At 45.3% G+C, this 24,414-nt stretch overlaps 1 protein-coding gene across 7 annotated transcripts in view; it reads right to left on the reverse strand.

Annotated features, from left to right (window-relative positions):
- Nucleotides 1-1,068: 1,068 nt before the first annotated feature.
- LOC147007339 (uncharacterized) overlaps nt 1,069-24,414 on the reverse strand; it is a 26,740-nt gene continuing 3,394 nt past the window's right edge. Inside the window, exons 2-8 of one of the 7 annotated variants that reach the window (XM_085867301.1) lie at nt 22,160-22,297; nt 19,632-19,697; nt 18,983-19,046; nt 9,507-9,644; nt 6,049-6,102; nt 5,324-5,431; nt 1,069-1,116 (exon numbers count right to left, since the gene is read on the reverse strand). In XM_085867301.1, coding sequence (XP_085723427.1) covers nt 5,364-5,431; nt 6,049-6,102; nt 9,507-9,644; nt 18,983-19,046; nt 19,632-19,697; nt 22,160-22,210 — 441 coding nt within the window. In that variant the 5' untranslated portion in view covers nt 22,211-22,297 and the 3' untranslated portion in view covers nt 1,069-1,116; nt 5,324-5,363. Of the gene's footprint in view, nt 1,117-3,340; nt 5,432-6,048; nt 6,103-9,506; nt 9,645-9,880; nt 10,033-18,938; nt 19,047-19,631; nt 19,698-22,159; nt 22,298-24,414 lie in introns of those variants that run through there. The other 6 variants (XR_015054248.1, XR_015054247.1, XM_085867303.1 and 3 more) reach the window with 6 other exon arrangements.

The following is a 24,414-nucleotide window of genomic DNA, read 5'->3' on the forward strand; positions in this document are numbered from 1 at the left end:
TCCTTTGAGGATAATTTTCGGACGGTGCTCTTGGACACATTTGTCCTTGTTTAATATTATAAAGAGGATTTTTTTCTTCCCAGAAAAAGGAAGAAAAGGGATTCATCCCGGTATGATGCTTATGTCTTGTGGATTTGTGGCCCTGAAAAAGGGCTGTTTGAGTTTGATGAAGCTTTTCAGCTCAACCCGAGGAAATCCTCGTCAATGCTTTCCTCGTCGAAGACGGCACATAACTGCTTGTCCGAATCAGGGTAGAGCAAGTCCACGTCGCTTTCACTATCATTTGTAGCCTTCTCCTCCCAAGCTTGCTGCAAGTGAGGGACAGGCAATACCTATTGAAGTCACACCACCAGTTGAACAACATGTTCACCTCGATCAGCATGTTAATAGATGGATGCCTTCTCCATCAGTCGAAAAAAACAACTCATCCGATTAAAAGGGCCAGGAGATTTCCAGTGTGAGAAAGGAAGAAAACTCATTGAACAGCATTGAATCTGTCGAAATACCAGGGGTCTGTTAAATGACAAATCGTCTCTCCGAACTCCTATAATTTATTACGTCATCCAACTTAGTTACTTTGAGGAGAGTCAAAATATGAAAAAATTGCCGTGGTCCCCCAAAAAATTGGAAGAAAACGTTTTATGGTATTTTTCTTTTCTATTAGGTCTACAGAACAACATATCAAAAGTTGCTAAAAATTGGACCAAAATAAAGGGTCTAGATATGAGGTTAGAAAAAGATGGGAGCCAATGTGAGAACATGTCTGATATCTACTGAAATCTGATGAGTTGAACACTTTCCGATCACTTTAATCCTTTGAGGATAATTTTTGGGGGATAATATGACTTTCAGTGAGCTCAATCTGTTGGGGGCCATAGGAGTAATGCTGAATGGGAGTGACCTGAAAGAGGTCTTGGAGACGATTTGCGGTGAAAACGCTGTGGTTCATCACATGATGAATGGAAAAGCTTTGCAGCACCAATTTTGGGGACACCTCATTGTTTGTCAGTGTCTGATGCACCACGATCGCAGCTAAAGTCATTGCAGATGAGCCAGGATTTGACGTCGTGTCGGATGAAGGACGGTACGCTGTGGTAACCGAGTGAAGAGCGCGAGCTGTTTGGGGAAAAAGCGAACCTCGAGATCGCGGTGTCTGATTGGTTCCCGCCACATCACGTGTCCATTATTTAAAATAAATCCAAAGATTGAACGTTTCGTTTTAACGGATTGTTTGTGTTTCAGATTGTGTTGTGAAAGTGGAAAATCGAGTCCGTGCAAAAATCCTCGTGCAAAAATTTGACAGTCAATATCCGATGTCAGATGGGAGTTCAATAGACTTGGAAACATCACTCAAAAGTGATTGTATCAAATGGATTTCCCAAACACTAGTTTCCAAAAAGTCTGAATTATATAACAGTTCAAAAACGAGCAAATTATGGCTGAACTATCTGCAAATGTTGGGAGTGGTCTGGGAACTTGTCGAGGCCGATTGCACAGGGTCGTAGCAAATGCAACTCCACGCTATATCTGTCTGCTTAACGATATTTGCTGTTGCTAGACATCCCAACCATCTGCAGTCTGCTTATCTTTACCTGCAGAAGATGCAGGCGTGAGAAACTGAAAACTCTGCAGTATTTTCGAAATTCAGAAACGGATTCCACGTGATTCAACGCACCGACCAACGCTGGGCTGGCCTTGGATCAGACTTGGTGATCAAACAGACCCTGATGCGGTCCATTAAATGTACAGGGGGCCTGACAAGAGGAAGTGGAATGACTGAACATCAAAGAGCTGTTTGGACAATGTCGTCTCCGGTATCCTCCAGCTACAGCTACGCCATGCAGGAATTCTGTCGAACCGTATACACAATGAGCGAACAGCACAAAGAGGAATCTGCATCACAAATAGACATGGACACGATGGACTTGGCCAAAATTGCCACAAAGCTTGAACAACATTCTCCATTCTCGGATGAGGTGACCCTTCGTGACATCATCACAGGGATAAATGATAATGAGGATGTCAATGTGCAAGACCTTTTCATTGTTGGCAGAAACACAGTGAATAAAATGGAAGGTCAATCTGTCTTCTCGGATTCGCACAAATGAAACACTACAGTGAGGACACTAACATCAGCCCAGGCCAAAAAAGATCACCAAGGATTGAGCCATTGATCCAGCACTGTTATTTCAGAGGTTCCTTGTGGTATCTCAGCAGGCAAATCTGTGCCTCGATGAGGGAATGAAATGTGAACTTTCCCCATATCCTCCATCCTTGTTTGAAGCAAAGAATCGTGTTCAGAATCCAGAAAAAGCACAACTTCTGGACGCCATACAATGGCATGTTACTTCATCAGAAGATGCAGTTATTCAGTCCATTCCAGAGACTGATCGCTATGTTCTAGATGATGGTTCACTTCTACATCGACTGAAATGGACCGAAGGCAGCACCTCCAGCTCAATTGCCGATGCCGACGAGTCTTTCACATCAGACTTGTCCGGCAATGCCACCGTTGTCTTTGATGGATATGATGGAGGACCAAGAACAAAGGACAATATGAATCAGCGACAAAGTCGAGCTCTGGTTTCGAAAAAGGTCAACATATCAGATACAACAACATTCGTTGGGAGAAAGGAAGATTTCCTCTCAAATGTTATGAACAAACAGGACCTCATACACTTGATCTCTGAACATTTGCGGCAGAAAAGCTGTCATATCATCCAAGCTGAAGGAGATGCAGACTTGGACATCCTGAAAGCATCCGTCACAATGACATCCTCCAATGCAACAACCCTGATCGGAGAAGACACCGATCTGCTGGTATTGCTGCTGTATCATGCAACTTCTAAGGACTGCAAGTACCTGTACTTCAGGTCAGACAAGGGGAAACCAAATGTTTATAAAATCGAAGTTCTGAAACGGTTACTTGGTGACGATGTCTGCTCTGATCTACTGTTTGTTCATACTTTCTCTGGATGTGACACTACTTTGAGAATCTTTGGGATGGGGAAGAAATCTGTTGTCCAAAAAGTCATCAAGGATGAATCTGTCTTGCGTGCCTGTTCACAGGTCTTTTGCACACCAATGGCAGATCAATTTACTGTAGAAACCACTTGTTGCAAGGCAATTGTGTCCTAGTTTAACGGAACCCAATCTGACCCTTTGGCATCATTACGCAACAAGTTCCTTTGCATGAAAGTGGCCGCAGAGACCTTCGTGACAACCAAAAGACTGCGTCCAACAACCTCGGTCACAAACCTTCACTCTCGGCAGATGAACCGACAAGTCATGGTTTGGATGGGCAAGGAAGACGGCATGAACCCGACTGAATGGGGCTTGGATGTGCAAGAGGACAAAAATATTCCACTCATGATGCATCAGAGCCCTGCACCAGACATTCTGCTCAAAATGATCCATTGCAACTGCACTACAGGATGGAGCATACTGAAATGTAGCTGTAATAAACATGGCCTTGAATGGACCAGAGCTTGCGGACCTTGCCAAGAAGGCAACTGTGGTTATGTGGTTACTGAGCCAGTTTCAGATGATGAAAATGAAGACTAAATATTCGGTGGAATATTTAGGTACGGAACAAGGTACGTTGGAACATACGCTCGACAGATCAAAACTAATTTCTCGAGGGAAGACTGTGCAACACTTTTGGTATTTTGGAGTATTTTAATCAGTTTTTGTTTGGATGTCAATCGTCCATTTAGTTATTTTTACTGACGCCATATTTAGACCCTTTGTGGTAGTCAATTTTTGGTAACTTTTAATATGTTGTTCTGAAGACCAAATAAAACAAAAAGATTCCATAAAACGTTTTCTTGCAATTTTTTGGGGGTCATGTGACATATTGATCCTACTATTTTATCCCGGCTCAATGATAAACTTCCCAGTCATGAACTCTGGTATATATATGATGTGATTTCTTTCCAGGGAAGTCTTTCATCGACCGCATTACAGATGAGATGGAAGGAAAACATAATTTAGTCATTGTGATTTTCATGATTTGTTTTTCGAGACAAATAAGTCCTGAGACCTCTGAGTGTGAGACCTGAGAATGCTAATTATTATGAGACCTCGATATTAATTTACTTCTTTCCATCCATAAAGTGCTGCTTCATCAGGATTAAGATTACCACACCTGTTTGGTTAAGTTTTTAAAAGGGGACAGTGGGTGTCTTGGGCTGGCAGAATGGCCCACAGGTTGGTACACTCACTTTTAAGCTGTCCAGCCTAGCTTTGAATGCAAACCCAGCTTTAAACTGTCATCCCAGTGTTTCACAGGCAGGGTGATTCATAAATGTGTGTTCCGTCGCTTGGTTGGACGTAAACATACACGTCCCATCTCCTGGGATTAGTTGTTGGACGTTAAAGATCCCACGGTGTCCTTTTTGAAGAGTAGGTGAGCTATCGCTGGCACCATGAACAAATTAAAAATTCCTGATAGAATCAGCAGAGGGTATTGCATCAGTTGCACAGCTGTACCCCCAGCCAATGATGCTACACAGACAGTAGAAGAAGCAGCTGTGTCTTGAGCTTGCTTTACCATAGCTTGTGTTTTTCCCCAAGTTGATGACGTGTTAATGTGGGGGTTTTGGGTGCTCCACGAATGTGCGTCGAGGAGCTTGGTGTGATGAGAATAAACCACCTCATCCACACACTTGTGGGGGGTAATTCATGAGTCTATGGATACGATAACATTGGTAGTTTGACATTGAGAGTGTTGTCGTGATATTTCCACTCTCATCAACAGTGTGGGTATTCCATATTCTAGTCCTCACTGAGTAACTCCAAGATTTTGAGAGATCAAGAGGTGAGGGACAGATTATAAACTCTAGATTTCATTGGCCATGACGATTACCATGGATATCCTGGGGGTCAATATGAACGGTAAGATTAAAAACGATGATTGGGAGGTGAAAGGTTCAACAAAGGTCATTAAAAACCACTTGGGTTATTCGAAGGACAGCATCCAGGAATTATACTTTTCTGATCGAACAAGTGTGTTCTCATCACTTTACATTGAGACCAATTTACCTGAATTTGTGTCAGAGTTTAAACACCTGTGTTAAATAATTCAATACAACATCAATCCCTGGAGAGTGAGATTAAAATTCAGTTTATACCCTCAACTATCAATCTGAAATTGCAAAATCTAGTTGTCACCTTTACTCATACTGTTTATCGAAACACATTTCAACACCCAAATTACTCCCAACCCCTTGTTTGTTGTTGTTGTTGTTGTTGTTGTTGTTGGTTGTTGTTGCTTTAACTAAAAATTGTATTGCAGTATAAACATAAAACTGTTATTTCCGACCTTCATGCCTTCTTTTCCATCTGAACCTGGCAGTCCCAGCTCACCTGGTGTGCCAGGAGGGCCAGGGTGACCCCGCTCTCCCATGGGTCCAGTCTGGCCTGTTGAACCCTAAAAAGCAATGAGAAAAAACAAAACTTACAAAAAATACAATTACAACTCTAAAACTGTCATTTAATTAACATAATGATAACACTGATCACAAATAACACCTGTGATCAAGTCCAATTATATTGTCACTTCAACACTTCACTCCAACAATTATACACATGCGTACACAATGACCCGCACACACACAGTTGTAAATTTACACACATTTAATGTGCACACATACATCGAAACAACTGTGTAAACACACACACACACACACACACACACACACACACACACACACACACACACACACACACACACACACACACACACACACACACACACACACACATACACACCAAGGATTAGATTCCTGCCACTCATTAATTCTTCCACTCTTGTGGATAAAAGGACAATAATACATGTGAAGAGTGAAAGGAAGCAGACTTCCCATGTCCTCAGAAGGATGTTGTGAGTGCTGCATCTAATATCTCGAAGATTCACCAATTGTGAAATCACACAGAACACACTCATATATCATCGTCTATCAATGGGAAATAAATCATTCCATCACTGTCTGTGGCATGAAGGCTTCCAGGAAAATATATTATTGATGAACTTGCTCTTGTCTTTACCTGAGGTCCAATGACACCTGGAGGACCAGGTGGCCCAGTTTGTCCTTGAAATCCCTGAAGGAAAGAAAAGAGAAAACAATTGTACACCTTATGGTTCCATTGGTGTTGGTTGGTTCCATTAAACCAAGAAGAGAACGGGAAGCAAGTTGGTTCCATTAAAAGTTCCACTCATTTTAAAACACACTGATGCTTCGTTACGTATGTGAATGCGATGCAAATTCCACTCCGATCCTGAGATCTCTGCACAAATAAATAAACAAATAAAAAATTTAAGCAACAAAACCAACCCAAACTGCCTTCCAAGAACTGCTCCCTCCAAAGAACTCCCAACTCTGAATTATGAACCCTCCGAACTCGACAACTCTGCAAACACTCACACTCTGAGGCTCTGAGTGGGGCGGGGCTGACGCACTGATCGTCCTGATTGGACAGGGACCTCCATGGATCCGCCTTTTCTGGGCGAGGTTATGGTCGAGCCGGGAAAACCCCGCCCCCTTTACGTCTGTCTGTTCCCCTCTTGCTGGAGAAACGACGATGTGTTGGAATACAGACCAATTCGAGGAAGTCGAACCAAGCACGTGAGGACCTTTCCTCGTATACTCCGGCCGCGAGACGAGGGCGCAAGCGCTGAAAGACACTGTGGCCGCAAGTGGAGGAGATCTGGAGATTTAAATAACCGAACTATAAAACAAGTTTGAAGACGACGATGGTTCACGAGCGGTATTTGACGATGCAGATTGTTTCAGAAGTCAAGGATGAGACAAAGTGATAATTTTTGACCAAGTTATAATTAATTATCGTGGCCTTCCATCAACAGCTGCAAAGTGTCGAAAACCCGGTTTCGTTCAACAACTTTCAAAATTTGACCTTTGCAAAACCTTTAAAGGTCACAAAACAATGTTGTGGAAAGGAAACAGGATACGTGCTATAGCTTATTGGAGTTAGTTCGTCAAAGAAGGTCGAAAACATGGATCGATTCCAAAAACTTTGAAAATTTAACCTTTGTGACCTTTGAAGGTCAAAGGTCAAGGATTATTTGGTGCAAAACTTCCTCTGGAACATTCCAGGAACAATATAACGTCATATAGGCTATATGGGATTTTGCACTCCTCAGATTATCCATACTTTGATGAAATCAGCGTAAAAACTAGAGGGGGAGCACTCGGGAGAGTGCAAAACCTCTGCCGCCAATACTGCTGGGTCACTCAAGTGAACCTTATATCTTATTCATGAAATATGATGTCAACAGTGCTGACAGTTATAGTTCTTTTCTCCAACATTTTTTTTTGGGCGGGGGTTGGAAATCACTTAAAACATGTAGAAATGCAAAAAAAAGAAATCGAAATTTTGTTGAAAAAAAAGTTGCAAAAAATTTTTTTCTCTAACAATTATTTTGGGGGGTTAATAACAATAATAACAATTGGGGGGTTGGAAATCACTGAAAACATGTAGGAATGCAAAAAAAACTTTTTTCTCTAACAATTTTTTCTCCAACAATTTTTTTTGGGGGAGATGGAAATCACTTAAAACATGTAGAAATGCAAAAAAAAAAAAATTTGTCTTTTTTGGGGGGGGGTAACAATTTTGGGGGGTTGGAAATCACTTAAAACATGTAGAAATGCAAAAAAAAAAATTTTTCTCGAACAATTTTGGGGGGGTTGGAAATCACTTAAAACATGAAGAAATGCAAAAAAAAATATTTTTTTTTCTCCAAATTTTTTTGGGGGGGGGTAATTTTTTTGGGGGGGGTTGGAAATCACTGAAAACATGTAGAAATGCAAAAAAATTCTCTATTTTTTGGGGGGTTGGAAATCACTTAAAACATGCAGAAATGCAAAAAAAAAAAATTCAACAATTTTTTTTTGGGGGGGGGGGGACCAAGTCCAAAATTTAATGGCATGATCCTTGGACCATACCTAACCCCCCCCCCCCCGCTCACCAAGTTTCGTCGAAATCCGTCGAGGAGTTTTTCCGTAATACTGTTCACAAACAAACAAACAAACAGAAAGGGGTGAAAACAGCAACCTCCATCCATCTTCGAAGATGGCGGAGGTTAACAAACTTGAAGGAGGCGCCACGGGCAAGGTGTTCGAGATAGAGCAAAATGGTTTCAATAATTTAGGTGGGGAATGACCTCAGGATTATGCATAAAAAATATTGTCATCCTCGCTCTCAAAGTTTGGGCGATCGAATGATTTTTACATCAAAATTCGCAGTTTTCTAAGTTTTTGACCTTGTGACCTTGACCTTGGGACGAAAATGAAAAATCAGACAAGGACAAGTTTTAGATAATTCATTTTGCTATTCAAATACCGAAGAACCCATTGCATTCAGTCAATTCCCTCCTCTCCCCCGCCACACTTTCCCCCTCCCCTCCCCTCTCTCACCCCTATCACTCTCTATCATCCCTATCCCTCACTATCCCACCCCTATTCTTCTCTCTCCAACCTTCTTCCTCCTCTATCCTTCCCCTCCCCCTCTCTCCCTCTTCCCCTCTCACCTCCATCCACTCTCACCTCCCTCCTCGCCTCTATCCTTCCCATCCCTCCTTTTCCTCGTCCCCTCCCTCCTCTCCCTCTTCCCCTTCCCCCTCTCCCTCCTATCTTGAATATTCCCATCAGCGAAGCGACAGGTAGTATTTGCTGGTAAACAAGTAAACAAACACGAATTAAGCTTTAAATTTTACATTTTCACACTTTCCTCAATTAAAAGAGGTGATGATTAACTATAAATTATTTAATGAGTCAGGTGGTCATGAGAATTCAAGTCCCTGACCCTCAGTGATGGGTAATGTTGTTAAACGTGTCCTTTATGATCCATCCATGAAGACCACACTCTGTACAGAGAGAGCATCAGTGCTGCTGCAGCAGTTACCTGGGTTATTGGACACAATCCTGGACAGGTGACCACTCTGACACAGGATACTCAAACGGCTCAATCATCCAGCAAGCTGGTATCACTTTGCCAACCTCAGAAGGATGACAAGCTGAGTCAACCCCACCTGGTATTAATTCAACAGCCAAGTGGGATTTGAACTGAGGACCCATGTAAACCAAGCCCACCACCCCAACCATTAAACCAACACCAGGTATACTTTTATATTTTATCGGTACAAACACACCTATCCCGTGACAATGGTTTCATAACAGTTCTTACAGCAGGTCAAAAGGTCGAGGTCACAGCTTGAGGTTAAAATTTCGTGAAAAATGATTTTGGGTCAAACTTTGACCTTGAACTTGTGACTTCCATCCATCGAGCAAAATTAATTAGTTTCCTGGTAAACTCTCACTAACTCTGCTTTACAAACAGCCGACTGGTTTAGTGGTAACTAAGTTCACCCTTTACATCTTTAAATATAATATTGAACATAATTTGGCCTAAAATAAGGTTGTTACAGGACGAGCTATAAACTCCCAACCTGGTGATGCACAGGGAAGGTGTTGCATCAGTGAGCATACCTTCCTCTGAAAGCAAAGGTAAGTATCTTGTCTTCTCATCCAGTGATTCATCGAGGACGTTAAAGATGCCACTGCAGTCCTCAAGAACAGGCCATTGTGTGCCGGTGCAGAGGCCCATAATCACAAGTAAATCTTCATCTGATTTGTTGTAAACGAGATTAAAGAGGAATGAAGTGATGAGGCATAAAATGATGTCATACATGTACAAGAGGGAGGGAGGGTAACATGTCATGGATGGGATTTCCATTCATAATTCATTCCGGCTCCGCTCCAGACATCGTGACATTCACTAAATCAATGAGTTCCTATGTTAGTACACAGCACGGATCAGTACGGGAAACACAAGTTCTCGGTACGGAGTGAACGTCACGTACCGGGTCTCGGGTGAACCGACCATGGACCCGCGGTCTTCCGGAGAACCTCCCGGGGATCCCGAGGTGTTCGCTCTGAGATCTCGGGTCATGGTGGACCGCACGTCGTGTCGGTGAAGGACGGTACGCTGTGGTAACCGAGTGAAGAGCGCGAGCTGTTTGGGGAAAAAGCGAACAGGGAGATCGCGGTGTCTGATTGGTTCCCGCCACATCACGTGTCCATGATTTAAAATAAATACAAAGATTGAACGTTTCGTTTTAACGGATTGTTTGTGTTTCACATTGTGTTGTGAAAGTGGAAAATCGAGTCCGAGTTCGTCGATGATCATTTCCTCGATACGAATCAACGTTCTTTATTTTCTGTTTTTGTCTTTATCGACAATCTTCCCTCCATAACGGAGTTATATATGGGTATGTGGGTATGTAGGTGGGTATGTATCATCTACTCCTCCGGGAGGATTTGACCGAGGAAGCTGAAACTTTCAGGGATTAATGAGGGAACCCCGACATTGTGTCTGTGCAAGTTCCGATTGATTCCATCAACTTTTGAGGGAAAAGTTAATTCAGGACCCTTCGGGACCCCCATTCATGATGATAGAAGGAAAACCACGGGGTAACCTTCCCGGGTCAAATTACGGTCACGTGTGTCCGAGTGGTGCTCAGGTTTCGTACACCAGACGACGGTCTCCTTGGGTTAACCTGAGGCTGTCCTTCGGGTGAGTGCCTGGAATGTCCTTTCCATAAGAGAGGATGATCACCTGTCTCTGTTATGGCGGACGAGCTTGAAATGAAATGACGGACGAGTTTGAAATGGTGAATGAGCTCGAATTGGCGGACGAGTTTGAAATGGCAGGGCCAGCTCAAAATGGCGGACGAGCCCGAAATGACGGACGAGCCCGAAATGACGGACTAGCACGAAATGGCGGACGAGCTCAAAATGGCGGACGAGCCCAAAATGGCAGACGAGCTCGAAATGGCAGACGAGCACGAAATGGCGGACGAGCACGAAATGGCAGACGAGCTCGAAATGGCGGACGAGCCCAAAATGGCGGACAAGCCCGAAATGGCGGACAAGCCCGAAATGGCGGACGAGCTCGAAATGGCGGACAAGCCCGAAATGACGGACAAGCCAGAAATGGCGGACAAGCCCGAAATGGCGGACGAGCTCGAAATGGCGGACGAGCTCGAAATGGCGGACGAGCTCGAAATGGCGGACGAGCTCGAAATGGCGGACGAGCTCGAAATGGCGGACGAGCTCAAAATGCCGGGCGAGCACGAAAAGCGAAACAGCTTGGAGGGAAGTGTGCATACTTCTCGAGTATCCTATCAACCTTTGCTTCGAATTTAAAGATGCATATAGAAATTTGACTGACTGCTAACTGATTAATAATAGCCCTTCTCTCCAGATCAAACTGAATACTTTGACCATGTAATCATGGAGAATCACAGCTTGACTTCTTCATCGAGCAGGTGGTTCGCCTTACAGTGGAAATCTTTTGGTTTTTGGGTCACTTAGTGTGAGCAGAAACTTATTTTGGAGGAAAGGAAGTTCATATTGTACAAGTTCATATTGTACAAGTTCATATTGTACAAGACATATTGAGTTTATATTGTAACATTAGGAAATCAAGACAGGAGGAAAAAGCCTTTTGGTCCATGATGCATGTGCCACACCATCGTGACAGCAATCTCACTGAACATCAGACACGTGGAGAATGGTTGAATTTGAAATATTTCGATGCTCCATGGGATTAACCACAATCTCTTATAAGGCTGAATGGTCCTGTTTTCTTCCGAGTAGCCCTCTCCACTCACCACAAGGTTTTTTTTTCTGTACGACAATACGACTCCCCCCCCCTCATCCCCCCTCCCCTCCCACCCTATCTCAACCCCAACGCACACTCCTCGTCCTCACATATTTTTCTTGAAGATGAGCACTTTCTCAAACTCCCAAATCTCAAAATAAACAACATATTGTCTAATTGGACAGATGATATCTGCGATTTGGCCTCCAAAGCCCACTGCTGCCTTGTGATTCTGAGAAAGGGGAGGTCCTTTGTCAAGTATCATGGTATGAAAGGCTTACAATGATCTGTCATGAAAAGAGCTCCAAACTTCACACAACTGCTGTCACTTCCAAGATTCCCCTCCTTTAAACCATTAAAACCTTCTCTCTATACCAGAGGCATTGGTGGTCTTGAAATATTTCACCAGCTCTGTTGTGCTCCTATTACCTCTGCCACCGAAGGTGAATGGAGGTTATGTTTTCACCACTGTCTGTGTTTTTGTCAGTTTGTCTGTCTGTGAACAGGATATCTCAGGTTGTGGACAGATTTGGAGAAAATTTGGTGGAGAGGTTGGATGTGTGACAAGGATGAAATGATTATATTTTGGTGAAGATCGGGATCCCGATACTTGAATGTTTTTCAGTGATTCTTTCCCATTGAGAGATCGGGCCAAAATCGATATATAGCAGGATCTCTCATAAGGTTATGGACGAATGAAGCCGGAACTTGGTGGACAGGTTGGGTGTGTGATAAAGACTAATCAATTCAATTTTGGTGTAGATCCGGATCCGGATCCGGAGTGTGGGCACGAGACCCCGAGTGTGGACACGAGACCCAGAGTGTGGGCAAGAGACCCCGAGTGTGGGCACGAGACCCCGAGTGTGGGCAAGAGACCCCGAGTATTTACACGAGACCCCGAGTGTGGGCACGAGACCCCAGGTGTTTACACGAGACCCCGAATGTGGGCATGAGATCCCGAGTGTGGACACGAGACCCTAAGTGTGGGCACGGGACCTCGAATGTGGGCACGAGACCCTGAGTGTGGGCACGAGACCCCGAGTGTGGGCAAGAGACCCCGAGTGTTTCCACGAGACCCTGAGTATGGACACGAGACCCCGAGTGTTTATACGAGACCCCGAGTGTGGACACGAGACCCCGAGTGTGGGCAAGATACCCCGAGTGTGGGCACGAGACCCCGAGTGTGGGCAAGAGACCCCGAGTGTGGGCACGAGACCCCAGGTGTTTACACGAGACCCCGAGTGTGGGCATGAGACCCCGAGTGTGGACACGAGACCCTAAGTGTGGGCACGGGACCTCGAATGTGGGCACGAGACCCTGAGTGTGCACATGAGACCCCGAATGTGTGCACATGAGACCCCGAATGTGTGCACATGAGACCCCGAATGTGGACACGAGACCCGAAGTGTGGGCACGGGACCTCGAGTGTGGGCATGAGACCCCGAGTGTGGACACGAGACCCTAAGTGTGGGCACGGGACCTCGAGTGTGGGCACGAGACCCTGAGTGTGCACAAGAGACCCCGAGTGTGGGCACGAGACCCCGAGTGTGGGCAAGAGACCCCGAGTGTGGACACGAGACCGCAGGTGTTTACACGAGACCCCGAGTGTGAGCATGAGACCCCGAGTGTGGACACGAGACCCTAAGTGTGGGCACGGGACCTCGAGTGTGGGCACGAGACCCTGAGTGTGCACATGAGACCCCAAATGTGGGCACGTGACCCTGAGAGTGCACATGAGACCCCGAGTGTGGGCACGAGACCCTGAGTGTGCACATGAGACTTCGAGTGTGGGCACGAGACCCCAGTCAGGGAATTTCTCGTTACCTGTGCCACCGAACGTGGACGTCCGTTCAGTATTCACCTGTTTGTTTGTCTTTTTGTCTGTGAGCAGGATATCTTAAAACGGTGTGCATGGATTCCGATGAAACTTGGTGTGGACAGGTTGGGTGTGAGACAAGGACGAACTGATCCGATTTTGGTGAAGATCCGGATGCGGATCCGAGAATATTTTTTAATTTTTCAAGTAATTCTTCACCATTGAAAGGTGGGGCCAAAACGATGTACAGTATGTACTGTACATCGTGATATCTCAAAGGGAAATGGCGCAATTCGACGTGTTTTCACCGTCCTCTGTGTGATCCACCTGCAGGGACCACAGTGTCACGTGATACTCCAGTGAACCCTTAAAACGACAAACTGAACATGCTTAACATGACATTCCACATTATCCCTGCACCAGAAACACCATGTGGGTTGATCATAGGTGGATCAACAACACTCGGTGGGTTGATCATAGGTGGATCAGTAGCACCAGGTGGGTTGATCATCGGTGGATCAATAACACCAGGTGGGTTGATCATAGGTGGATCAACACCAGGTGGGTTGATCATAGGTGGATCAATAAAACCAGGTGGGTTGATCATAGGTGGATCAATAACACCAGGTGGGTTGATCATAGGTGGATCAATAACACCAGGTGGGTTGATCATAGGTGGATCAATAACACAAGGTGAGTTGATCATAGGTGGATCAACAACAACAGGTTGGTTGATCATCGATGGATCAACACCATGTGGGTTGATCATTGGTGGATCAACAACACCAGGTGGGTTGATCATAGGTGGATCAGTAGCACCAGGTGGGTTGATCATAGGTGGATCAACAACACCAGGTGGGCTGATCATCGATGGATCAACACCAGGTGGGTTGATCATAGGTGGATCAACAACACCAGGTGGGCTGATCATCGATGGATCAACACCATGTGGGTTGATCATCGGTGGATCAACAACACTCGGTGGGTTGATCATAGGTGGATCAGAAGCACCAGATGGGTTGATCATCGGTGGATCAACAACACCAGGTGGGCTGATCATCGATGGATCAACACCATGTGGGTTGATCATCGGTGGATCAACAACACTCGGTGGGTTGATCATAGGTGGATCAGAAGCACCAGATGGGTTGATCATCGGTGGATCAATAACACCAGGTGGGTTGATCATAGGTGGATCAACACTAGGTGGGTTGATCATAGGTCGATCAACACCAGGTGGGTTGATCATAGGTGGATCAATAAAACCAGGTGGGTTGATCATAGGTGGATCAACAAAACCAGGTGGGCTGATCATAGGAGGATCAATAACACCAGGTGGGTTGATCATAGGTGGATCAATAACACCAGGTGGGTTGATCATAGGTGTATCAATAACACCAGGTGGGTTGATCATAGGTGGATCAATAAAAGCAGGTGGGTTGATCACAGGTGGATCAATAAAACCAGGTGGGTTGATCAGAGGTGGATCAACAAAACCAGGTGGGTTGATCAGAGGTGGATCAACAACACCAGGTGAGTTGATGATAGGTCGATCAACAACACCAGGTGGGTTGATCATCGATGGATCAACACCATGTGGGTTGATCATAGGTGGATGAATAACACCAGGTGGGTTGATCATAGGTGGATCAACAACACCAGGTGGGTTGATCATAGGTGGATTAGCAGCACCAGGTGGGTTGATCAGAGGTGGATCAACAACACCAGGTGGGTTGATCATAGGTGGATCAATAAAAGCAAGTGGGTTGATCACAGGTGGATCAATAAAACCAGCTGGGTTAATCAGAGGTGGATCAACACCAGGTGGGTTGATCATAGGAGGATCAATAACACCAGGTGGGTTGATCATAGCTGGATCAATCACACCAGGTGGGTTGATCATAGGTGGATCAAAAACACCATGTGGGTTGATCATAGGTGGATCAATAACACCATGTGTGTTTTTATTTTTTTTTTTGTATACCTTGGTCGAGGCTCGTATGAGAGCAAACACACAACTCACAGCAAGGAGGCATGAGACAAGAGGGGCGGGAGTGGAAGGGACACAACAGTGGGGAACAGACACATTAGGTGAAGTGTGGAAGGGAGAGGGATGGGGATGGGACGGGAACATGGCGAAGAGAAGATGGACATTACAGGGACTTTCAGGAAGGAAAGCAGGGAATTGAAGGAAGTGGGCTGGGGTGGATTATCGGTGGTAGAAAAGATCGAGGATTTGGATGGGGGAAGATAAGAGGTGGTGGTGAACAGCTGTTTTGAAAGCCTGGAGGGAAGAATGGGAAAGAATAGAGTGAGGAAGTTTATTCCAAAGGCGGAAAAAAGAGGAATGAAAGAGTGAAGATGAGCAGTGATTCGTGATTTTGGTAGTTTTACCAGAAGGGGGTTGTTGGCGTACCTTGAGCGCCCTGTGGAAATGTGGTGGGGACAAATCGCAGAGAGAGCAGGGGGGCAAGGCTGGAGAGGAGTCGGTAGAAGACAGAAAGACCACCGACCAACCTGCGGTGATTGAGTGAGAGGCCCAAAGACTCAGCTTCATTGTGCGAGATGCCGATGATCTTAAATGCCCTGGTTTCGACAGCGTGAAGCCGAGAAAGGTGGGAGGCAGGAGCACCAGCCCAGAGGGGAGAGCAGTACTCCATCAGGCTACGGACAAAAGCTTTGTAAGTGGTCAGGAGCTCAAGAGGGTCGAGGAAGGACTTAGCACGACGGAGGATTCCCAGTCGGCGACTGGCTTTTGAGGCGAGGTTGGAAATGTGACTTTCCCAGGAAAGGTCATGGCAGATAGTGAGACCCAGAAGCTTGAAAGAAAAGACTTCTTCCAGAGGATTGTTGAGAAAGTGGATGGGGGGGTTTCCTAAACGGTCCTTTCGAAGAGACATAGTGAGAGTGTGAGATTTGTCCGGATTGAAAGACATGTTCCACGTGTTGGACCAGTTTGTGATTTTATCCAGATCTGCAGTGAGTGAAGAAGCTGCTGCTTGCCGGTCTGAGGGATGACAGATGGTGCGGCAGAGGGTGGAGTCGTCGGCAAAGAGAAATAGAGCATTTTCCAGAGAGTCCGAGAGATCATTGATGAAAACCAGAAAAAGAACAGGGCCCAGAACGCTACCTTGAGGAACTCCAGCCTGCACAGGAAGAGGGGATGAAAGAACTCCATTTCGGGCCACACGTTGACTGCGACAGGAGAGGAAGTCTGCGAGCCATGAGTGGAGATGGCCTTGAATACCATGGGAAGAGAGTTTGGTGAGCAGGGCAGGGTGCCAGACTCTGTCAAAAGCACGTGATATGTCCAGGGATACGGCTCGGATTTCCTGTCTGGCATTGAGGACCTCCATCCATTGATGGGAGAGCAGAAGAAGCATATCCAGGGTAGAGTGACCTTGTCTGAAACCAAATTGATGATTGGAAATCAAGCCATTGGAGAAGAGGAAGGATTTCATGTCTGAAGCGATGATGGATTCCATCACCTTGCTGATGATTGGGAGAAGGCTGATTGGTCTGTAGTTATAGGGATCTGTTTTTGCACCTTTTTATGCAGGGCAGTGATGTTAGCAGATTTCCAAGCAGATGGCAGATGACCTTGGGCAAATGAGAGGGTGAATAGAACAGAGAGAGGGTGAGCAAGAGCAGAAGAGCAGGCTTTCAGGACACGTGGGCTGATGCCGTCTGACCGGTTGCAGAATCCATTCGAGGTTTGAAAGCAAGCTCTCCACCTTGTCAGGAGAAAAGGATACAGAGTCCAGGGACAGTTGGGTGCGACTGGGTAAAGTGGGTAGAGATAGTGATGGGTTTAGGACACAAGATTTAGCTGCAAACACCGAGTTTAGACATTCAGCTTTATCACGTGTGGAATCAGCAGTGCGGCCATTTGAGGTAAGGGAAGGGATGGAGGGGGAACATACACCAGAAACAGATTTGATTAAACGCCACCAGGATTTTGAGGAGGGAGAGAGGTTTGAGAGTTCAGACTTGAGATGAGAAAGATGTTGTTTTCTGGCTCTCCTGAGGGTAGATACACACTTGTTCCGAGCTTTGTGGAAAGAACTGAAATTGCCCTCAGTTGGGTTTGCTTTCCACGAGGCAAAGGCAAGTTTCAGGACAACTGCCTCGCCACAAGCTTCAGTAAACCAAGGGCGGGAGGAAGGGTAAGACAACTGAACACGAGACAGGATAAATGTGTGCATGAGGGAGAGCAAGTTTCTTTGAAAGAATTCCCAGGATGAGTTGATGTTTGAGAAAGTAGTGATAGGAGACCAGTCTGTAAGTTTGATGGCTGCTCGGAGACCCTGCCAGTCGGCTTGAGTGAAATGCCAGACTCGACGGCGGTGAGGTGGTTCTCTGATAACAGCCAGAGAGATGTCCACTTTAACAAGGACGTGGTCAGAAGAACGAATTGGAGCGAAGGAAGAGCAGCAGATATTGTCAGGGAAATTTGTCAAAATCAGATCCAGAAGAGATGGAGTACCATTGGTTGAGATCCGGGTCGGGAAGTTGACCGATTGAGTCAGTCCCAATGAGTCGCAGAAAGCTTTTGCTGAGGTGCCATGGCAGGTGAGAGAGGTACCCACACCGAGCCAACTGGCGTGATGACAATTGAAGTCACCACATAAGAGGAGAGAGAGTTTGGATGAAGATAGAAGATGGTCCATGTTTTCGGATAGTGAGGTGTAGATGGAGTCATCACTGTTCGGTGGACGGTACAGGACACATATAAACATGAGGTGGGAGTGGAGGGGAAGCCGAAGCCAGAGGTATTCCTGGGGGTGTCGGGGAGTGAGAGCAGTGCATGGAGAGTGAGGAATAGAGTCTTTGATGAAGAGAGCAACACCTCCACCAGGACGAGGCTCAGGTCTGTCATACCGTAAGAGGGAGTAGCCAGGGAGAGATACTTGGGAGTCAGACACGTCTTGGGAGAGGAAAGTTTCTGTTAGGCAGATAATGTCTGGTTTGTCAGTGGCAACCTGTATGGAAAGATCTGAATTGTTTGAGCGAAGGCCCCGGATATTTGAGGTCCACACTTTTAATGAAGAGGTAGGGGAGGAGGCTTTGGGTGCAGGAGGTGGAGGGGAGGGGGAGGGTAGGACAAGGGACGAGGGGAGGAAAGGAGAGTTGCTGAAAGAGTGTGGGATATTGCAGAATAGCGAGGGGAGGGGGCCGAATGAGGTGGAGAAAAGGCTCTGTGGTGCTGGGGGAGAGGGGGGACAAGAGACAAGGAAGAAGGCAGTTGAGGATTTGAGGAGGTGGAGTGAAACACATTTCATATAGGCCATATGGGATTGTTGAAATGTGTTTATCGAAACACATTTCAACACCCAAATTCCTCCCAACCCCTTATTTGTTGTTGTTGTTGTTGTTGTTGTTGTCGTTGCTTTAACTAAAAATTGAATTGCAGTATAAACATACAACTGTTATTTCCGACCTTCATGCCATCTTTTCCATCTGGACCTGGCAGTCCCAACTCACCCGGTGGGCCAGGAGGGCCAGGGTGACCCCGCTCTCCCATGGGTCCAGTCTGACCTGTTGAACCCTAAAAAGCAATGAGAAAAAACAAAACTTACAAAAAATACAATTACAACTCTAAAACTGTCATTTAATTAACATAATGATAACACTGATCACAAATAACACCTGTGATCAAGTCCAATTATACTGTCACTTCAACACTTCACTCCAACAATTATACACATGCGTACACAATGACCCGCACACACACAGTTGTAAATTTACACACATTTAATGTGCACACATACATCGAAACAACTGTGTAAACACACACACACACACACACACACACACACACACACACACACACACACACACACACACACACACACACACACACACACACCAAGGATTCGATTCCTGCCACTCATTAATTCTTCCACTCTTGTGGATAAAAGGACAATAATACATGTGAAGAGTGAAAGGAAGCAGACTTCCCATGTCCTCAGAAGGATGTTGTGAGTGCTGCATCTAATATCTCAAAGATTCACCAATTGTGAAATCAGACAGAACACACTCATATATCATCGTCTATCAATGGGAAATAAATCATTCCATCACTGTCTGTGGCATGAAGGCTTCCAGGAAAATATATTATTGATGAACTTACTCTTGTCTTTACCTGAGGTCCGATGACTCCTGGAGGACCAGGTGGCCCAGTTTTTCCTTGAAATCCCTGAAGTAAAGAAAAGAGAAAACAATTGTACACCTTATGGTTCCATTGGTGTTGGTTGGTTCCATTAAACCAAGAAGAGAACGGGAAGCAAGTTGGTTCCATTAAAAGTTACACTCATTTTAAAACACACTGAATCTTCGTCACGTATGTGAATGGGATGCAAATTCCACTCCGATCCTGAGATCTCTGCACAAATAAATAAACAAATAAAAAATTTAAGCAACAAAACCAACCCAAACTGCCTTCCAAGAACTGCTCCCTCCAAAGAACTCCCAACTCTGAATTATGAACCCTCCGAACTCGACAACTCTGCAAACACTCACACTTTGAGACTCTGAGTGGGGCGGGGCTGACGCGCTGATCGTCCTGATTGGACAGGGACCTCCATGGATCCGCCGCCCTTTCTGGGCGGTTATGGTCGTGCAGGGAAAACCCCTGCCACTCGACGCGTCTCTGTTCGAATGTAGGTAATTTGGTCACAGGAAATTTGGTCACGAGAAACTTGGCCACGGGAAACTTGGTCACGGTAAAACGGTCACAAGGTAATTTGGTCACGAGAAACTTGGCCACGGGAAACTTGGTCACGGTAAAACGGTCACAAGGTAATTTGGTCACGGTATTATTATTATTATTATTATTATTATTATTATTATTATTATTTATTCACTGCATTTAAGGCCAGTGAGGCCCAAAAGCAGTCATAAACATTTTCATTTCATGGCCGGCGAATTTTGTTGGCATAATGACGTATTGAACAAGTTTGATGACAACTTTCAAATTTTGACCTTTGCCAAACCTTTAAAGGTCACAAAACAATGTTGTGGACATTAAAATAAGGAAACAGGATACGTGCTATAGCTTCTTGGAGTTAGTTCGTCGAACAAGGTCGAAAACCCGGTTCGATTCCAACAACTTTGAAAATTTAACCTTTGTGGCCTTTGAAGGTCAAAGGTCAAGGATTATGACCTTTGGTGGCAAAACTTCCTCTGGAACATTCCAGGAACAATATAACGTCATATAGGCTATATGGGATTTTGCACTCCTCGGATTATCCATACTTTGATGAAATCAGCGTAAAAACAAACTTGAAGGAGGCGCCACGGGCAAGGTGTTCGAGATAGAGCAAAATGGTTTCAATAATTTAGGTGGGGGAATGACCTCAGGATTGTGCATAAAAATATTGTCATCCTCGCTCTCAAAGTTTGGGCGATTGAATGATTTTTACATCAAAATTCGCAGTTTTCTAAGTTTTTGACCTTGTAACCTTGACCTTGGGAGGAAAATGAAAAATCGGACAAGGACAAGTTTTAGATAATTCATTTTCCTATTCAAATACCGAAGAACACATTGCATTCAGTCAATTCCCTCCTCTCCCCCGCCACACTTTCCCCCCTCCCCTCCCCCTCTCACCCCTATCACTCTCTATCATCCCTATCCCTCACTATCCCACCCCTTTTCTTCTCTCTCCAACCTTCTTCCTCCTCTATCCTTCCCTCCCCCTCTCTCCCTCTTCCCCTCTCACCTCCCTCCTCGCCTCTATCCTTCCCATCCCTCCTTTTCCTCGTCCCCTCACTCCTCTCCCTCTTCCCCTTCCCACTCTCCCTCCTATCTTGAATATTCCCATCAGCGAAGCAACAGGAAGTATTTGCTGGTAAACAAGTAAACAAACACGAATTAAGCTTTAAATTTTACATTTTCACACTTTCCTCAATTAAAAGAGGTTATGATTATCTATAAATTATTTAATTAGTCAGGTGGTCATGAGAATTCAAGTCCCTGACCCTCAGTGATGGGTGATGTTGTTAAACGTGTCCTTTATGATCCATCCATGAAGACCACACTCTGTACAGAGAGAGCATCAGTGCTGCTACAGCAGTTACCTGGGTTATTGGAAACAATCCTGGACAGGTGACCACTCTGACACAGGATACTCAAACGGCTCAATCATCCCAGCAAGCTGGTATCACTTTGCCAACCTCAGAAGAATGACAAGCTGAATCAACCCCACCTGGTATTAATTCAACAGCCAAGTGGGATTTGAACTGAGGACCCATGTAAACCAAGCCCACCACCCCAACCATTAAACCAACACCAGGTATACTTTTATATTTTATCGGTACAAACACACCTATCCCGTAACAATGGTTTCATAACAGTTCTTACAGCAGGTCAAAAGGTCGAGGTCACAGCTTGAGGGTAAAATTTCGTGAAAAATGATTTTGGGTCAAACTTTGACCTTGAACTTGTGACTTCCATCCATCGAGCAAAATTAATTAGTTTCCTGGTAAACTCTCACACTCTGCTTTACAAACAGTGAACTGGTTTCGTGGTAACTAAGTTCAACCTTTACATCTTTAAATATAATATTGAAGATAATTTGGCCAAATATAAGGTTGTTACAGGACGAGCTATAAACTCCCAACCTGGTGATGCACAGGAAGGTGTTGCATCAGTGAGCATACCTTCCTCTGAAAGCAAAGGTAAGTATCTTGTCTTCTCATCCAGTGATTCATCGAGGACGTTAAAGATGCCACTGCAGTCCTCAAGAACAGGCCATTGTGTGCCGGTGCAGAGGCCCATAATCACAAGTAAATCTTCATCTGATTTGTTGTAAACGAGATTAAAGAGGAATGAAGTGATGAGGTATAAAATGATGTCATACATGTACAAGAGGGAGGGAGGGTAACATGTCAGCGTATAGGATATCCATTCACAATTCAATTCGGGCTCCGCTCCAGACATCGTGACTTTCACTAAATCAATGAGTTTCTATGTTAGTACACAGCACGGATCAGTACGGGAAACACAAGTTCTCGGTACGGAGTGAACGTCACGTACCGGGTCTCGGGTGAACCTACCATGGACCCGCGGTCTCCCGGAGAACCTCCCGCGGATCCCGAGGTGTTCGCTCTGAGATCTCGGGTCATGGTGGACCGCACGTCGTGTCGGTGAAGGACGGTACGCTGTGGTAACCGAGTGAAGACCGCGAGCTGTTTGGGGAAAAAGCGAACAGGGAGATCGCGGTGTCTGATTGGTTCCCGCCACATCACGTGTCCATGATTTAAAATAAATACAAAGATTGAACGTTTCGTTTTAACGGATTGTTTGTGTTTCAGATTGTGTTGGGAAAGTGGAAAATCGAGTCCGAGTTCGTCGATGATCATTTCCTCGATGCGAATCAACGTTCTTTATTTTCTGTTTTTGTCTTTATCGACAATCTTCCCTCCATAACGGAGTTATATATATATATATATATATATATATATATATATATATATATATATATATATATGGGTATGTGGGTATGTAGGTGGGTATGTATCACCTACTCCTCCGGGAGGATTTGACCGAGGAAGCTGAAACTTTCAGGGATTAATGAGGGAACCCTGACGTTGTGTCTGTGCAAGTTCCGATTGATTCCATCAACTTTTGAGGAAAAAGTTAATTCGGGACCCTTCGGGACCCTCATTCATGATGATAGAAGGAAAACCACGGGGTAACCTTCCCGGGTCAGATTACGGTCACGTGTGTCCTAGTGGTGCTCAGGTTTCGTACACCAGACGACGGTCTCCTTGGGTTAACCTGAGGCTGTCACTTCGGGTGGGTGCCTGGAATGTCCTTTCCATTAGAGAGGATGATCACCTGTCTCTGTTATGGCGGACGAGCTCGAAATGAAATGACGGACGAGTTTGAAATGGTGAATGAGCTCGAAATGGCGGGCGAGCACGAAATGGCGGATTTGAGCCCGAAATGGTGGACGAGCCCGAAATGGCGGACGAGCCCGAAATGGCGGACGAGCTCGAAATGGCGGGCGAGCACGGAAATGGCGGACGAGCCCGAAATGGTGGACGAGCTCAAAATGGCGGACGAGCCCGAAATGGCAGGCGAGCACACGAAATGGCGGACGAGCTCGAAATGGCGGACGAGCCCAAAATGGCGGACGAGCTCGAAATGAAATGACGGACGAGCCCAAAATGCCGGGCGAGCACGAAAAGCTAAACAGCTTGGAGGGAAGTGTGCATACTTCTCGAGTATCCTCCCAACCTTTGCTTCGAATTTAAAGATGCATATAGAAATTTGACTGACTGTTAACTGATTAATAATAGCCCTTCTCTCCAGATCAAACTGAATACTTTGACCATGTAATCATGGAGAATCACAGCTTGACTTCTTGATCGAGCAGGTGGTTCGTCTTCCAGTGGAAATCTTTTGGTTTTTGGGTTACTTAGTGTGAGCAGAAACTTATTTTGGAGGAAAGGCAGTTCATATTGTACAAGACATATTGAGTTTATATTGTAACATTAGGAAATCAAGACAAGAGGAAAAAGCCTTTTGGTCCATGATGCATGTGCCACACCATCGTGACAGCAATCTCACTGAACATCAGACACGTGGAGAATGGTTGAATTCGAAACATTTCGATGCTCCATGGGATTAACCACAATCTCTTATAAGGCTGAATGGTCCTGTTTTCTTCCGAGTAGCCCTCTCCACTCACCAGGTTATTTTTTTTCTGTACGACAACACGAATACGACTGTACGACAATTTCTCCAGCTCTGTTGTGCTCCTATTACCTCTGCCACCGAAGGTGAATGGAGGTTATGTTTTCACCACTGTCTGTGTTTTTGTCAGTTTGTCTGTCTGTGAACAGGATATCTCAAAGGTTGTGGACAGATTTGGAGAAAATTTGGTGGAGAAGTTGGATGTGTGACAAGG

The sequence above is a fragment of the Eptatretus burgeri genome, unplaced genomic scaffold (genome assembly GCF_056783735.1).
Source record: "Eptatretus burgeri isolate ZD-2024b unplaced genomic scaffold, Ebu_testis_v1 Ebu_testis_scaffold_295, whole genome shotgun sequence".
Lineage (NCBI taxonomy): Eukaryota > Metazoa > Chordata > Myxini > Myxiniformes > Myxinidae > Eptatretus > Eptatretus burgeri.